We start from the raw sequence: 17,261 nt of genomic DNA, 5'->3' as shown, positions 1-17,261 counted from the left end.
GACAGAGAGGAAAAAAATGGTGAGCTACAAATTTGCACTCCCTGGATACAAATTAGTAACATTTTCTCCTTCATCTGAATGAAATACAGCTGCCTCTGGGATAGAGGCTTATGAAACCTCCCATCACCAAGTTACAGTGTGGAACACTTTGCTAATTGAAGCAGCAAGTGAAATTTTAGGTAGGTCAGATGCAATTACCCAAACTGGAAAGTAACACCCATGTTCGCACCTACTGGGCCACATGCAGCAGTCAGGGAACTAAGTCACATGCATGCACACAACCCAAGACTTCAGTCATCCATACACCTTCCTGAGGCATGGGGCTCCAAGTCTCCCAAACGCGCTGACTCACTGACTGGGAAGCAAGGAGGAGACCCAGACTGGAAAAGGGAAGAGGAGAACAAAGAGGGGAGAGGCATGAGAAAGATGAAGATGAAGGGGAAGAGACAAAAGAGGAAGGAAGGGGAGAAGGGAGTGAAAGATGACAGAAGAGGGACAAACTAAGAGAAGAATGAGGGTGAGTAACTGTCACCCTGCTAAGATTTTTGCCGCAGTGCTCAAGTGACCCAATGCTGGTTGGTACAAGGCAGTCCTTGGGAATTTCTGGGGCCAGGTGTTTGTCTGTTTCCAAAGAGATCAAGGATTCCTGCTTTCAGTAATCATCTTCCAAGTTCTCTGGTGCTTGACCTTTCTTCCTGTGCCTCCACCACCTAGCATAGAACCAGAAGAGCCTTGCGGTCCCCCAATAAGAATGGGCAAAGAGACAGACCGCCACCCTACACCATCCTGGCCTCAGCCCAGTGTCACAGAGCTGAGTTCTTTTGTTTCCACAGATTACCTTACTCATCCTCCAGGCTCCTGCCTCTCGCCCCCTCCAAAGTATTCCCCTGGGCTTCTGCACAGCCTGATGGGCAGCCTACCAAAAAGCTGAAAGCCTGGTGAAACCCTGTGCCAAGCTCACAGCATATTCAGCCCTTGCACAAGCATATTCGCAGTGGGCCTGCAGCACAGAAAACCAGTTGGTCACATTTTCCACTTTGGGCCAAGATCAGAAACTACTTCCTTTCCTGCTGCCATGCTGGCTAAATGTCTCTGACTCCCCTAAACCTCACATCCCACATCCAGCCAGTTGTCAGTCCATTCATCTGAGCACTGCTTCCCAGGGCTGCCTCTATTTCCCCAGGCCCACTGGCACTACCCTGACTTGGGCCTTCTTGATTTCTCAGGTTATCAAATAAACTGCCACTTGCCAGTTCTTCTAGATGCACGCTCTATCTTCCAGTGCTCCCTTTCCTTCCCTACTAAATCCGAAATCCCTGGACCCAGCAGTCTGCGCTTGCCAGTGACTCCTCAAATAAATCTGATGCAGTCAAGACACAGGGTGTTATTCATCCTTCAAAAAGCTGAAGCTATCTTCAGGATTCACATTCTGTTCCCTAGTGCTGCAGTATGACTTTTGTGAGCCCTAGGCAATTTTGCCTTTGTGGGCTCATTCTTCCTTTAATAATAATAATAATAATAATAAGCAAAAAAGAAAAAGATAAGACATGTTTTATGACTGCATTGGTATAAAAATGAATTCATTACTGTCACGCTCACTAATTTTATTTTGGTTTTCAAAAGAAATGAAAATTAAAACAAGTTTGTGGGCCCTAGATGCTATACCTAATGGACAAGACAACCCTCACTTCTACCTCAAATCATCATGGTTTCCCAGCGCCTACAGAATCAAGTGCAAGCTCCTCTATAGGCTGCCCCTGCCCTGAGCTCAGTCTGCTTTTCCCAGCGCCATCTGCTACAGTGCTTTCCACCCATCTGGGCTTCAGCTTCAAGGCCTAAACGCAATTCTCCTGACACTTTATACGTGATGATGTCGCTATGCCTGAGCCCCCAGCCCAAATCAGTTTTCCTCCCTTTTCCACTTACTGATATCTACCTCAAACATCACCTTCTATGGTGGCCTTCCACAGTCCTCCTGGTTAAATTATGGCTCTTTCTTCTACACTCCCCAACACTTTTCATGTCTATTATTATACCATCTATTCACCCTGCCTTTTGCCAAGAGGCCAATTTTAATAGGCACGGCTTTCACAATATGGCATTCTAAAAATCAGGAAATAGCTTACACTGTATGCCAAACACACTTTCCAGCTACCAGGAAGAGTCCTAGCCTGCAAGACACCAATTATAATTTTCTGTGTAGTCAAACCTGATCCTGCCTAGGAGCCACTGGTGGTACCTCCTCGGTGGTGTTATTTGTATTATTAGTTAATATCACACACAGTTGAGTTTTTACTTAAATTTTACCCCCAATACTTTTTAGAATTATGCTCATGTGAAATACTGAAATAAGAAGGTATTTTGGATCTAGATTATAACCTGTGACATGTAAGGTAAAGCAATTAAAGGCAGTAGAAATTGCCAGATCTCTTGGCACATGTTATGAAATTTCCTAATCCTCTGGACCATGAAGGACTTACTCCTCTGACAATAAGCTCCTCTGTCAAAAGTTTCCAGATAAATTTCAGGAGTAGTTGTTTAATGTACAATAACTATAATTTATTTTTTTTCCTAAACTTCAAATTTTGCAACAAGAAAACACACAATATAGGATTCTCTGATCTATCTCAAAAATTCAGCTTTTTCCAAAAACTTCAAGACAGTAAACACAGATTATAAAAAGTAGTAAATCTTGCATGCACAAGCCTGGGTTCGATTCCCAGCACCAAAAAAAAAAAAAAAAAAAAAAAAGGTAGTAAATCACTAGAAAGCTTATCAACAACTCTAGAGAGCCAAAGGTGACTTTTAACATAAACACAAACGTGAAAATGACCACCATTCAAACTTTGTGACCCTAATTAAGAAGTATACAGAGCATAGATAAAAGTCATATAATGCCAGTTAGTTTAAAAAAAAAATCTGCATTCATTTTAAGTTCTTATTTTTATTTAAATATTTATTTTTAGTTGTAGTTAGACAAAAAACTATTATTTCACTTATTTGTTTTTTTATGTGGTGCTGAGGATCGAACCCAGGGTCTCGCACGTGCAAGGTGAGTGCTCTATTGCTGAGCCACAACCCCAGCCCTTGAGTTCTTATTTTTCCCATTGACAAAAAAAAAAAAAAAAAGTTACATACAACAAATCACGTTTGGTAGGGGAGAGTTGGGAAAATTTTTTGCTAAGTTATTTATTTACTTTTCTGCATTTGGAAACTCTTTTGGCTCTGGGTTACAGGCTATCATCTTTCTCTCCCCTCTGGTATTCTTGCACATTGAAAAAATGCTCACTACTGAATTAGTTCTAGTTTTCTGCCAGCCATTTCATTTCTTTAAGCCTGGCCTCATTTCTGTTAAAATCTGACTGTATACTTATTTTTAGTTTTGGATAGGCACATTTCATTATAAATGCCCTTTTCAAAAATTCAAAATCTGTTCATGCTTTCATTCATTCCACAAGTATTTATCAGGCTCCTAATAAATGCCAAGCAGTGACAAGAATACAAAGGCAAATAAGACAAAGCCTTGCTCTGAACTTTATTTACAGTCTAGAGGGAGAGACAGGCCAGGCAGCACATCACAACTGCATGTGATAAGAGCTGAGGGAGCAGCTGGGCGGCTGATGGGGCAGCCGGGCTGTTGAGGGGCAGGGAGGTTGACCACCGCTGGCAGTCAGCAGGGGTAAAGGAATAGCAAGCCATGATCTCAAGAGGAGGAGAGAACCTGAGAAAATGGATATCCAGGTGGCTATGAGATAAGTGGGCTAAAGCAGGGGAACAGTGTGTGAAAAAGCACAGAAATGGAGGGGGCAGTATCTTTCTGTGAAGGAAAAACAAGAAGTTTTATTGGACTGGTTTTCAGAGGTTCCACAATGGGCTTCTGATGTCCACTTAAGAATGCCCTGGCCTTTATCCTGAGAGCAATGGGGATCCATTTTCCTTGGCAAGATATTGTTCCATAAATTTATAAAGCTGTACCAACTGCATTGTTCTCTCAGTGTCATATCAAGGTTTAATCAGCCTCAGTCAATGCTGCTCTTGCTCTTTCTCTTTCGTTTCCAGCATTTTTAAAATCCTTTATGTTATATTTAAATCAAGGAGACACATTTGTCATGTTACAGGAGATTTAAAATGAAAAACAACTGCACTCATTTCAGTTTTCCCAATCATTCCTATTTCTCCTTGCCACAGAAAAATTCACTACTGAATTTTTCATTTGCAATCTTAAAAGTATTTCTCTATTGTATTTTACTCAATATAGACCAGGTAGAGCCTATGTAATCTCAGGTAACTAGATTAAGCTCTCTGTTACTTGGTGTACTCAACTATAGTGAGATAACTATCCCTACCTTATAATTTTGTTGTTGTTGTTATTGTTCTGAAGATTAGACCCAGAGGTGCTTTACCACTGAGCTATATCCCCAATCCCTTTTATTTTTTAAGACAGGGTCTTGCTAAATTGCTGAGGCTGGCCTGGAACTTGTGATCCTCTTGCCTCAGCCTCCCCAGTCCCTGGGATTAGGGGCATGCAACACTGCCCCCAGCTTCCCTTAAAGAATTCTTATGAAAGTTAAAAAGATACCATATGTACAGTGCTTAGCATGATGCTTGGATTATATTCATTAAATTTTAGCTATTTTTATTTTAAAGCATTAATGAACAAAGTACAAATACATTCATAAATAAACTCTGAATTTCCCTTTTATTACAATTTTAATGGTATATATAAATTCATATTTGTGAAATATATACACTTATACACATGTACACTATGTGTTGAAAGTCCTTTCAGAAACTTTCAATAAGGGTTATCTTTGAGGCAAAGGTTTAAACATCAGAGAGGGTACTTAAAGTAAAGAAGGTACTTAACTGTTTCTTACTGCTTTCTGTAATCTTTAATTCTTTTTTAGCAAAGAGCATGAAAACCATTTATAATAAAAAATAATGAAAGGTCCTGTTTATGCAAAATTGAAAATATAAATTATTCTCAAAGCTTAGCATGATTATATAGAAATAGCATGTAGAAAAAACAAGTAAAGAATCAGTAGGTTTGATTAACCTGGAAAAGAGGAGACTTGGACAAAGAGGAGAAACAATATCTGTTCTCAAAGAATCACAAGGTTGCCATATGAAAGAATTGAATTTATTTTATAGAAAGTAGAAAGATTGATTTTGAAAGCCTGGCACAGAGGCACATACCTGTGATCGCAGGTACTCAGGAGGCTGAGACAGGAGGACCAAAAGTTTGAGACCAGACTCAGCAACTTAGCAAGAACTTATCCCAAAATAAAAAGGGATGAGGATACAGCTCAGTGGTAAGGAATCCCCAGGTTCAAGAAAAAGAAAAAGAACAACATAGAGAAAAAAAGAAAAAGAACAAAAACAAAAAACAAACAAAAAAAAAAGATTGATTTTGCCCAAAGAAAGAACTCTGCGCTGATGGTACTGCCTGAGAAGCCACTAAAGACACTCATTATTGCCCACATGACCTTGTTTCAGAGATTTAGTTCAAAGGATTCTCCTTCCAAACCCAAGAAAGCTGGCAGTCCCCAAGCATTTGAAACTTGAGACAGACATGAACATGTCTTACTATTATCCAGTAACTGGCACATCCTTCAATGGTTACCCAGAAACATCCAAATTATAGCCACAAATCAAGTAAATTAGTCAACCTTGCCTTTAACACACAAGATCTTTAAATAGGCAGATACATTATGCTTAATTATATTTCTAAGAAGTAAAGTAACCAAATAAATATTTCACAATGTTAAAATCCAATTCAAAATATGGACACTACATTTAAACACTACTTAGAATAGTAATAAAATGGAATTGTAAACCATAATCTTCATTTCCAATCAGATTCCACACTAAATAGGAAAGTATCTAAGCATTCTTCATTATCCTTATTCTTCTAAACTTCATTAATACATGACGTATTTTAATTGGACTGGTTTTTTTATGGAATATCATCATGAACTTTTTAAGATAAGCCTAATGTTGGGACACTTCAGTGGCTCTGGTGGGAAGTTCTACTTTTCTGAGTTAGGCTTCCTTGAAAACTACAGCACACACATGAAAAACACAGAGTTTCTCAGCTGCAGTGCCTTTAGGTAAGACAGGATGACATTTGAATGACAACTGGGGGCACTAGGAATTGAACCCAGGAGTGCTTTAACATCAAGCTACATCTCCTGTTCTTTTTATTTTTGAGACAGGGCCTTGCTAATTTGCTGAGGGTTTTGCTAGGTTGCTGAAGTTGGTCTGGAACTGCCATCCTGCTCCTTCAGTCTCTTGAATCGTTGGGATTACAGGTATGCACAACCTTTTCTAAGGAATCATTTGAAGAGAAAACTAGGAGACGACTCTGGAATTTACCACTTGAGAGTCTGTTGACTTAGAATATTTACATTTCTCTAAACATCTGTCCCCTTTTCATCTAAAAAGCAGAATGGAAATCAAAGTAGATAATATTGTTTCTAATTCAATAATTAGTTGTACTATGGCTACACAGAAAGTATAGTTCAATAGAGAAAATCTCAGCCCTTAGGGAGAAGTCCTAGTCTGGATGTCATTAACCAGCTATTTTACCTAGGACATGTCTACTACCATCTCCTAACATATCATCCTCATGTAATAAACTGGAAGGGCACAGAAAGAAAAGTTAAGAAGGTTTGCAAATGTATTCTCATGATGTTTTGAGATTCAGCTGAAGTTCTATGGCAAGATCAGCTATTGCAGTTCTCCTTTTCCAAATAAGGGAAAGGATTTAAAAGGTTACTAGGTTATTCAGCAAGGTGTAATACTGCAAAGGTTTGATCCCAAGTCTCCAGACACAGACACATGCTGCTTACCTATTTAATAGAATTCTGAAAAGTGAAATAAGATGAATGTCCAAGTGTTCTGTCTATTATAAACAGCCATTCAAATGTACATGATTGTTAAGATTAAGCTTTAAGTTCTCTAGCAGGACACTGACATATTTTTTTTTCCATTCATAAACATTTCTGCCAGAGCAAAAGCCCCATGAACCTTCTATCCTATCCACCATGTCACAGTAAAATCAGTTGAATAAATGGGCAGATTACTGTTACATTAGAAGTGATCTATGGATTTAATTAACTGTCCTAAACAAATGGATACATTTATACTGCACAGGCCACACTTTGAAGCTCTTAGTAGAAAGAACTATAATTAGACAAGACATAGTTGTATTAGTAAATGAAACCCATTTCAGAGTCCAATCTCTCACCCAAGCCAAACAGCATCATTTCAAACTGCATTCTCAATTTAAGTAAGCATCAAAATACTCATAAGATACATTACGCTGCTGCAACAAAGGCACAACATTCCCCTAACCAGATGTAGGAGAGAATGGGGGCAGGAGTAAATCCTGCAGCCTCTTCATACAGTGCTAGCTTGATCAAGTCAAAGAACCAACTCCTGGCACTAGTGCCTTTGAAATAACATTATTCTTCATGGAATTGCTTTCCCATCACAAAGGTTTATCAAGGCAATTCATTCTTCTCTTGGACTATTGAAAAAGTCTGACTTAATGAAAAAGATAATTCTCGAAAATCCAGAATTTACCAAAGGCAACACTCTGCATTAGTAACTGCCCTTACTAAATGACCACTCCTTAGAGTCCAAAAGGATTTCATTCACTGCTGTATTCCACCCCTATCTAAGCACAGAAGCTGGAACACAGACAGGTAATGAAATATATGTTGCATTTCTTTTGTAACGTAGCATACTTTAAAAACAAATTCCAACTCATAAGCTGATAATTCCTATGAGACGTGAAAACATATGGATGCCTGTTCATATTCCTGAAATAATGCTTCTCCACACTCATTTGGAATGTGTTTGTTTCAAACATTTGCTTACTTGCCCACTATGTTTCAAAAATGATTGTGAATAGTAGCATCAATCAGAGCACATGAATCTGTTTAAGATTTAAAGGAGATCACATCCAGTTCAAAGATGGATTGCACTTTGATATACCACAGATTTGGAAAAACACAAATCAAATAATCACATAGAGCATCCATACCAAGACCCTGAAACCATCAATCAATTCCTTAGGGATGTTATCTTAATTTAAAATGGTTTGAGAGAACATCCACCTATACTTACTTAACTTCAGCAAGAGCATGACTGGTTGACTTGTTTTCATCCCAGGACATTTGACCATCTGTGGACAATATTTCATCCCACTTAGGGATGAGAAAATGATGGCCCAGGGAGAGCCATTAAACAATTAAACATGCATTTGTTTGTAAAGTGTAGGAATTAAATTGTTTTGTTTCATTATTGCCCAAACAACCAACATGAATCTTTTCTCTGGAACCCTCGGTTGTCCAGTTTTAAAGTTAGCAGTGTAGAACAAACCACTGAGGACTTCAATTATCAATTATCTCTATGTATACAATCCTCTGGTGCTAGTTCCCTGGAAAGATGAAAAAATAGCTGTAAGAATACTTCTGGTCCAACATGGATATATTAAATGACTGTTTTGCTACACAAATCGCTAAATGCTAACAGCGTTTTAAAGAGAGAACTCTAACTTGCTAAATGTTTTATAAAAGACGGTTGCAAGCCCAGATAGAAAGTTTAGAGGCCTTCCATTTCCGTACATATAAAGGTTTATGAAATATTAGTACACTCAATGCAAAAAGATAAACAAAATCAAGGCCAAAAAACAGATGAAATAAATTTCATTGTGCAAAACACAAAAAGCTGAGTAAAAGGACTCTAGATCCCAGGTAAAACCTCATGAGAAAGAAGTCAACATTAACCCCAGCAGACAGCTGAGTTAAGATATGGCAGAGCTTTACAGAATTGTAAATAACATCAGAATAACAATTGGAATAAATACCGTCCACAGGCTGCAAAACAATCAACGCACTTGCTCCTTCACCTCTCCCCCTCATCCAGCTGGTAGTGAAAGCAGCTGCCTCTCCCCGCCCTCCTTCCAAGTCGCTCTTCGCGTCACCCCCTCCCTTCTCTTCCACACCTCTCCCCTCCCTCCTCTTTCCTTCCCCCTCCCCGCCCCCAGTATGCAGTCGTCTAAAGAGATTAAGAGGTGCTCCCTACGGTCACTGGGCCTCTGGACTGATCTAACGTTTCCTAGCTCCCTGGACGAAAAGAAATGAGAGACGCGACACTGTAGATGCGGTCGCCTCCAACCCAGTCTCTCCCAAGCCCGGGCAGAAGTGCAAACCCTGAGCTAGTGGACTGGGCCGCTCCGGAGGCCCGGAAAAGCGGAGCGCCGCGCGCTACCCCGCCAGCAGCGCTACCTGAGCTGTCCATGGTGCTGGCGCGGTCCGGAGGCTGCCGGGCGGGACTCCGCGCCGCCGCTGCCGCGGTGTTCACTCTCTGCTTGCCGCCACCCCCGCCGCTCCCCGCACTTAAGTCCCCGTTACTGTCCACCAGCTGCAAAGATTCATAACCATCGTTGCTGGTCTTTTTCCGGTAGCTCCCGAGGAGGCTCATGGACAAGCTCAGAGAAGAGGGGGGTGGGGGGATCAACCTGGGAAAGGAGAGGGGAGGTGGAAGGTGCAACCCGCTAAAGGAGGGATTTAAAAAAAAAAAAAATCAAGTGCCCGACATGACGCAAAGAGGAGGCAAAAAAGGGAGCGGCCACCGGAGAGGAGCTCTGCCGGGCAAAGCGAAGCCACCGCCCTGGGCAGAGCGCAGCTCAGGGCCGGGAGCGAGGGAGGAAGGGAGGGCGGGCGCAGGCAGGCGGGTGCGCGCGTCCTCGGTGCCACCCCACGGAGCTGCGGGCCGGGCTGAGCTCCGGCCCGGGCCAGCCACCTCTGGCTGAGTAGTGCCCGGAAGCAATCCTATAGGTGTCGCCGCGTCGCCTCTCCACGCAGAAGGGCAGCTCCAAGAGCGGCTGGCCCGTGGGGAAGGAATAAATAGGAAGGAGTAGAAAGAGGGGAGATTGGAGGGAAGGGAGGCAGAAGGCGTAAAACGGGGCGGGGTAGGAGGGGGAGGGGACTACTACAACAGGGGTGGGAGGGGGCGTATTAGCGCTCGTGTGCTAAAGAAAGCGCCTAGGTGTCTCCGCTCGGTAAGCTTTGAAGACCTGGAGGTCTCTTGGTAAGACCCAGACACGCCCATTTTGTGTAACTTAGCCTATATTCGCTGGCAGATCTGGCAAATCAAAGCCAGATGGATGGTAACTCCTAACTCCTAGGGAGGGCGGGGGAAGGAAAAGGAAAGAAGGCATGTTAATATCAGGCTGATGTATAAGAGAATGAAAAGATATCAGTTATTTTGCACATTCCCCAGAACAGGGGATAATCCCTAAGTAAAATATCAAAGAGCTGGCTATTCTAATGCTAAGTGATAGTTGAGTCCATTCCACCTAATAAGTCCATCTGATCATTTAGTAACTATTTGTTGGGAGAATGAAGTGGAGCAATTGGAGTGAGGAGTGGAAGCTAAGTCAGGGGCAATTTCGGATATGTCATCATTTACCTTGGGACCTGGAGGAAGAACTATATCAGTCAACAGGCTTGAAGTGACAGCTGGAAAGCAAGGTGGACAAGGATTTTCTTTCTGTCCTCTGGTTTCGCCCCTTACTTTTCTTTCATAATTCTGAACAAAGAAAGCAATCAGTCATTATCAGAGGAGAATTCATCATGAAGTTACTTAAGCTTAAGAATCAGGGCTTCTTTCTTGGGGAAAAAAAAAAAAAAAAAAGGCCTTTCCAAAGCTGTGTGACTGATTTTTACATTTGTGATTTTGTATTCTTAGAGGACCCCGACATTGTATAACTTTCAGGCCTTAGAAAACCTGAGTGAACTCTGTTAAATCTCAAAATAAAATTATCAAGTGTTCATTTTCACTAGAAATTATAAAATGTCAAAAGAACCCCTAATGTTCCTCAGCTCAGGTGAAAGTATAGGTGAAATTTTTTTATTAAAAATTATCATTTTCCCCACTAGGACTTGGAGTGGCTAAGTGAGAAGTCTTTCAAAAGTCCTTTGAGTTTCCTCTTCAACACAAGAAAAAGTATACACATGTAACATCTGCTAAAGCCGATACATAGAGACAGCTTGCCTTTTTTTCCTCACCACTGCTCATTATTTTGATCACTTCACTTCAGGACACAAAATCAAACTATAGCATTTAAGAGATTTCAGCCCATATCATTTGCAATCCCAGAGAGTTTCCTGGAAGCTCCACTTCTGCATAGGTCTAAATAAAACAAATTACTTAGCTTGAGAGATATGTTCTTGTTCAAGAAATACTCAAAGATTCTTGTAAAAAAGCAAAAAATGAATTGGAAGAGGTCAAGAGTGCCATATTGTGGATCTCCAGTCCTTCTGGGGAGACCTAAAATCCCTGACTAATGTTTTTTTTTTCCCATCTAATAAAGGTGTGGTGAGACCTGAATCACAATCAAAGTAAATGCTCACTTATAATACAGTCAAGCAACTTGAGTAGTGACAGAAAAAAATAATAAAATTTAAACACAAATGTTTTACTTTCAATTTTCCAAATCTGTCAGATTGAGCTATTTTAATTACTTCACTGAACTAATAACTCTTTTTTTTTTTAAAGAGAGAGTGAGAGAGGAGAGAGAGAGAGAGAGAGAGAGAGAATTTTTAATATTTATTTTTTAGTTCTCGGCGGACACAACATCTTTGTTGGTATGTGGTGCTGAGGATGGAACCCGGGCCGCACGCATGCCAGGCGAGCGCGCTACCGCTTGAGCCACATCCCTAGCCCGAACTAATAACTCTTAAAATCAAATAACAAAATCTTTTCCAATAACATTTTAAAATAATCTTTTTCTGAATTATTTTTATTTTTATTCATGACTGATCCATAGGATGCATAAATACCTAGTGTTCATTTGTTAGGTATCTTGACAAATGCTGGATCTTAAGTAGCTGGACTACGAAAATTTAGAGAGGACCATTTTTAAAAAAGCAAAAGTTATTATTTTCAAAAAGAGCACTCTTGGTTATTTTTGCTCAACTTAAGAGTTGCAGACACGTTGTTGGAAGAAATTATAGATGAGACATATGCCTTTGTATTTTTGGATATCTATCTCCCAAGTTTGCAAATTTAAAGAAAAACATGAATGGGCTACGAGTACTGTTTTATTTTTTAACTTTACACTTAATACAAACAAAATGAATCAGAGAATCAATTTTGTCTATAATTCTACAAAACCAGGATATAAAGAACATCCTAAGGCAAGAAAATAGAATAAACAGATTAATTTACAACAGTCTAAAAATTATAGAGTTTAGGACCTAAATTGGAATACGCACCAATTTTAACATTAAAATTTCTTTACTATTCTAAAATAAGATTCATAGAGTTCTCTTCTCCATGAAGATCTCACCGACCTAGTCTATAAAACAAGCATAATAAAATACTATCATTATACACTTGAAGTCATAATTAAATTACTACCTAACATATTTATAGTAAGTATATAACAAATGTTCTCTATCATTATTATTATTATTGGTCTGTCTAGGATGCAGCTCTAAACTCAGTGCCTGGCAGTCCTAGTTCCTCCCATGGGAAAAGCTAAAAAGAGATTCTTTTTTTTTTTTTCCCCTACAGAATGCTAATGGGAGGTTGTCTATGTGATTATGCTTGGAACTTGGGTTTAAGGAAAGGCTGGCACTGATAAAACCCAAGGTGAACATTTAGAGTCTAACTCTTCTGTTTTTCCAGGATCAAAACTGCTCCATAATTCATTTTATCTCAAGAATATCACATATGGCACAGAGGCAAAGGATTGGGTGCCCTCTTTGGGCGGCAGTATTCTTTCCCTTTATCTTTTCTACTGCTGACTTCACTTGTTTTTATTAATTGGGTAAGACTGTCCACATTATGGAATGATCAGGAGCCAGGCTCCATGCCTCCACATTCCCTTCATGCTATTCCCCACCCCAAATGCTCTCTTGTCACAGCAGAGGCCACAAAAAGATGAAGGTGTTGCCATGACCCATCTAGGACTTTGATCTATGTTGTTCCCCCACTGCCCCCAAGGAATATAATACACTAAGATTCGGTTTGGGGGACTGGGATTGTGGCTCAGTGGCACAGTGCTAGCCTTGCATGTGTGAGGCACTGGGTTCGATTCTCAGCACCACATATAAATAAATAAATAAAGGTCCATCAACAACTTAAAAAAAAAAAAAAGACTTGGAACTATATTGCCTATGATTGAGTCCTAGGTCCATTAACTCTCAGCTTGATATTTTGGGCAAGTTACTTAACTTCTTTGCCTCATTTTCTCCCCTGTAAAATGAGCATGCTATTAATGCCATAATAACAAGGCTGAAATAAGAATTAACTAACATATAGGAAGTGCTTCACAAATACTACTTATATAAAAAATAAAACAATATAGTAATAATTATATGAATAAATCACTTTTTCAAAAATGCAATTTTGTTTTTAAAATTAATCTAAAATCTGACTTGCCTAACAAATATTATTGTTCTTATACATGATAATATAAAAGTAATTTGTATAATGTAAAGTGATTTTTTTATGCTTGGTAATTTAGACATTTGCATTTAGGTTCCTGAAAGAAAAATCCAAGTTTTTCTCATTTTTGTATCCCCTTGACACCCAGAAGAAACCTTACTCTTGATTGGCGTCGTGACGCACACCTGTAATCCCAGTGACTTGGGAGACTGAGGCAGGAAGATGGAGAGATCAAAGCCAGCCTCAGCAACTTAGTGAGGCTCTTAGCAACTCCATGAGACCCTGTCTCTAAATAAAGTACAAAAAAAGGGCTGGGGATATGACTCAGTGGTTAAGTGTTCCTGGATTCAATCCCCAGTACCAAAGAGAGAGAGAGAGAGAGAAAGAGAGAGAGAGGGACTTACTCTCATTAAATAATAAGTAAATATATACTGATTTAATAAGTTAATGAATAAACAAAAATGTCATACTATCACCTAGTCCAGTGATTTCCTTACATGACAAAATAAATAACCCCACCTGCTGTAGTCTACTAATAAACAGTAAAATAAACTTAACAGTCATGTTCATATATTCACAAAAATTAAATCATTTAGAAAACAGAGTTTTTGGAACACTGTAAGATATCATTTCTTTAAACATTGTTTGGGGTTTATGGGGTGTGTGTGTGTGTTTCTGTTCCGTATTTCTCACTGGGGATTCTGATGATAAATGTATGAATGTCTTCGTTAAGACAAAACCTCTGCTACTAAGGGGTCCTAGATTTCCCAAATATACATGACCTATATGCTGTGATATTTGAATTCATTTGCACAACTAGACAACAAACAGTTTTAACTAATTAGACAGTAAGTAAAGGCAGAGCTTCCACTGTGTTTTCTCGGTTGCAAAATTTATTATGATCAGGTTTTTAAAACACATTCCTCTAATTTTCTGCTTTATGCTTTATTAATTTATAAATCAATTATGCTTTATTAATTTATAAATCAATTAATAGCATACTTTGGTAACATGCCTTACAGTCATAATTCAGGTTATCTATTATATAAGGCCTGTGAATACAGATAGTACAAGGCACTAAAACTGGAGAACAATAGGCCACATCTGCCCCCCAAAATGTTTTTTTGTCCTATACTTAAAAAGAAAACCAAACTTTTCAGCTTAGATGCATTTTTCAGAAAGTAATAGGCTCCAATCTGAGTGCCATAATTCACCTCCACTTCCCAACCTTTGAGCCCAGACTATCCCACTCACTCCCACTGTCAGTCATTCTTTGTAGTTGAGACTTATAGAGTTGTGATCTCACCTGAAATTGAAACTATAAAAGCTGAAGGAACAACATCTATCTCCAAGACAGATTCCAAAAGCCACAACTTCCCACTACAGTCCAGAAAAAAAGAGGAAGAAACTTGAAATCTCCCCCTGACTCTGCTCATAATCAGCAGGATGACCTCAATTAATTTTCATCCTCTTGGCAGTAAAATTGAAAGTACTAAATCACATGATTCTCTCTAGCTCTCAAATTTCCTATCTTTCTTACAACTTTAGTTGTCATTTCCCCCTCTCTTCTCCAAATGATGTCCAGAGGGAAAAACCACAATCATTCAAGTGTTCTGGTTTGCTATGTCCCAGTTAGTCAAGGTTTTACTGTAGAAATGCATGCATAAATAGTAGCAGCTGTCAAGAGTTACACATACAGCAACACACAAGAAAGAAGAGGAGGTGCACTGGGAAAAAAAGTTGAGGGAGCTGACAATACTTAACAGGAAAATATCTGAACTATTCCTATAATGTTACTTAGGAGAGGGATTGTCTTAGGAATAGTGCCTGATGGAGTGCTGGGTCTCCTAGAAGACAGGACAAATTTTCTAGGTAGGGCATATGTTTAAAGATAATTCAGTATCCTGAAACCTGTGTTTCCTTGAAACTCCTATAGTAATAAAAATAACTGTCACTGGTGGAATACTTACCATTTATAGGTACCTTACATACCTTAATTCTCACTTTTCCCAACAACCCTACAGAAGTGTTCTTATTTTTAGACTTGGAGAAGGTTACCTAGCTATCAGCTAGGATTTAAACTCCTGTCTTTCTCATCAGGCTTTGGCCACTTCACAAGGTTAAAGAGGCAATTCCACTGATCAAAGTGAAAGCTAGAAAACATTTGAATCATTCCTTCGATCTGACCTGCCTTACTAATAAGTGTGGTCAGTGAGAAATGTTCTGCGAACCTTATGGGAATTGCCCTCACTCTTCTACTCACATGGCAAGTTCTGTTCAGTGAAGCCTGAAAGTTGTCAATCAATATAGCTGCCCAATAGGCAGTCTTGTTTTGTAAACAACAGGCTCAAAGAACTTTTCATACTCCTAAATACTAGTACTTTTTGTACTCCTAAATACTAGTAATTGGCTACCCTTTGGACTAATTTGAAGTTACTAGGAAGAATAAGAAATCTTTATCTTCATTAAAAACAAGCTCCCAGACAGGCAGAGTGGAACAAGCCTATAATCCCAGTGACTCGGGAGGCTGAGGCAAGAGAATCACAAGTTCAAGACCAGCCACAGCAACTCAGCAAGACCCTCAGCAACTTAGCAAGACCCTCTCTTCAAAAAAAAAAAGGCGGGGGGACTGAAAATATAGAGCTTTAGCTCAATGGTAGAGCACCCTGGATTTAATCCCCAATACCAAAACAAAATGATCTCCCAACTTTAAAATGAAGTTTGACCTCTATGATTTTGGCACATGTGAATGTACACAAATTTCAGTGTATTTGGATTAAAGAGAATGATGGAAAAACCACTAGCTTCGAAGAAAAAAATTTCAACTATGTGTGATGCTAGATCTGACTTATGCAAGTTTTCTATAAATCTGATCACCCCTATAACCATATTCCCTTTCAGTACAATAGAGGAGAAATTTATGGAATTTTAAAATAACTACGTGTGATGCTAGATCTGACTTACGCAAACTTTCTATAAATCTGGCCACCCCTCATAACTACATTCCCTTTCTATACAGTAGAGGAGACTACTACGTGTATTTACCCACCCAAAGATGAAAGGTCTTATGCAAGAATTACGATGCCCATTTCATACTCAAAAGAGACCAAAACTCTGAAATGCAGCTGAATTTGGGCTAAGTAGTAGTTGCAGTGATCCACAATGTTCCTCTCCATATTTAACATTATTAGAGCCCCTTTAGCTGGGCACCTGGCCACATAGTATAAAAAAAATATGCTTTTCTTCCTCCCCCCGCAGGAAGAATCTATTAAAATAAGATACATGAAAGCACATAATAAACACTAAAGCCTTATTTGAATATTGCATTTTATTAAATCTAAAAAACTATTCATTTTAAGTTGTAACATTAAGAAAGAAAACTATGCTGATAAAAGTATGACATACTGTCAAGTTCAATATGTCTCAAGATTTTATAAATGTTACATGTAAAACTACTGTTTCAGGGTTGATATAGCAAATTTTATTATAATTTGACTATATATTACCTTGAGAATATATTTTTCAATGTATCATTCAGGTATTTGGAGCAACTCTGCTGGGTACCGACAATACTCATCATGTTTTGCCAGGACTAGTACAGTGCCTACTAAGTAACAGGTGCTCAGAAAGTATCTGCTAATTGAATGAAAATGCAATACATTATTTGGGGTTCTCTGGGTTACAGAAAAATTCACCTGGGTTTCTTTAAGCCATATCATAGTTCCAACTGCCAGCATTTGACTTACCCTTGACTTTTCTCATGGTTTAACAATGTCACACCTACATTACCATTT

The 17,261-nt window shown here is 39.2% G+C and overlaps 1 protein-coding gene across 10 annotated transcripts in view; it reads right to left on the bottom strand.

The window, feature by feature from the left end:
- Dnajc6 (DnaJ heat shock protein family (Hsp40) member C6) overlaps positions 1–17,261 on the bottom strand; it is a 160,118-nt gene that overhangs the window by 94,532 nt on the left and 48,325 nt on the right. The window contains exon 1 of one of the 10 annotated variants that reach the window (XM_078026418.1): positions 9,297–9,805. The exons of 8 other annotated variants lie outside the window; for them this stretch is intronic. In XM_078026418.1, the coding sequence (XP_077882544.1) occupies positions 9,297–9,492 (196 nt within the window). In that variant the 5' untranslated portion in view covers positions 9,493–9,805. Of the gene's footprint in view, positions 1–8,875; positions 8,951–9,296; positions 9,806–17,261 lie in introns of those variants that run through there. One more of the 10 variants, XM_078026420.1, reaches the window with a different exon arrangement.

This window comes from Ictidomys tridecemlineatus, chromosome 11, assembly GCF_052094955.1.
Source record: "Ictidomys tridecemlineatus isolate mIctTri1 chromosome 11, mIctTri1.hap1, whole genome shotgun sequence".
Lineage (NCBI taxonomy): Eukaryota > Metazoa > Chordata > Mammalia > Rodentia > Sciuridae > Ictidomys > Ictidomys tridecemlineatus.
This window is presented reverse-complemented; position numbering and strand designations above follow the sequence as displayed.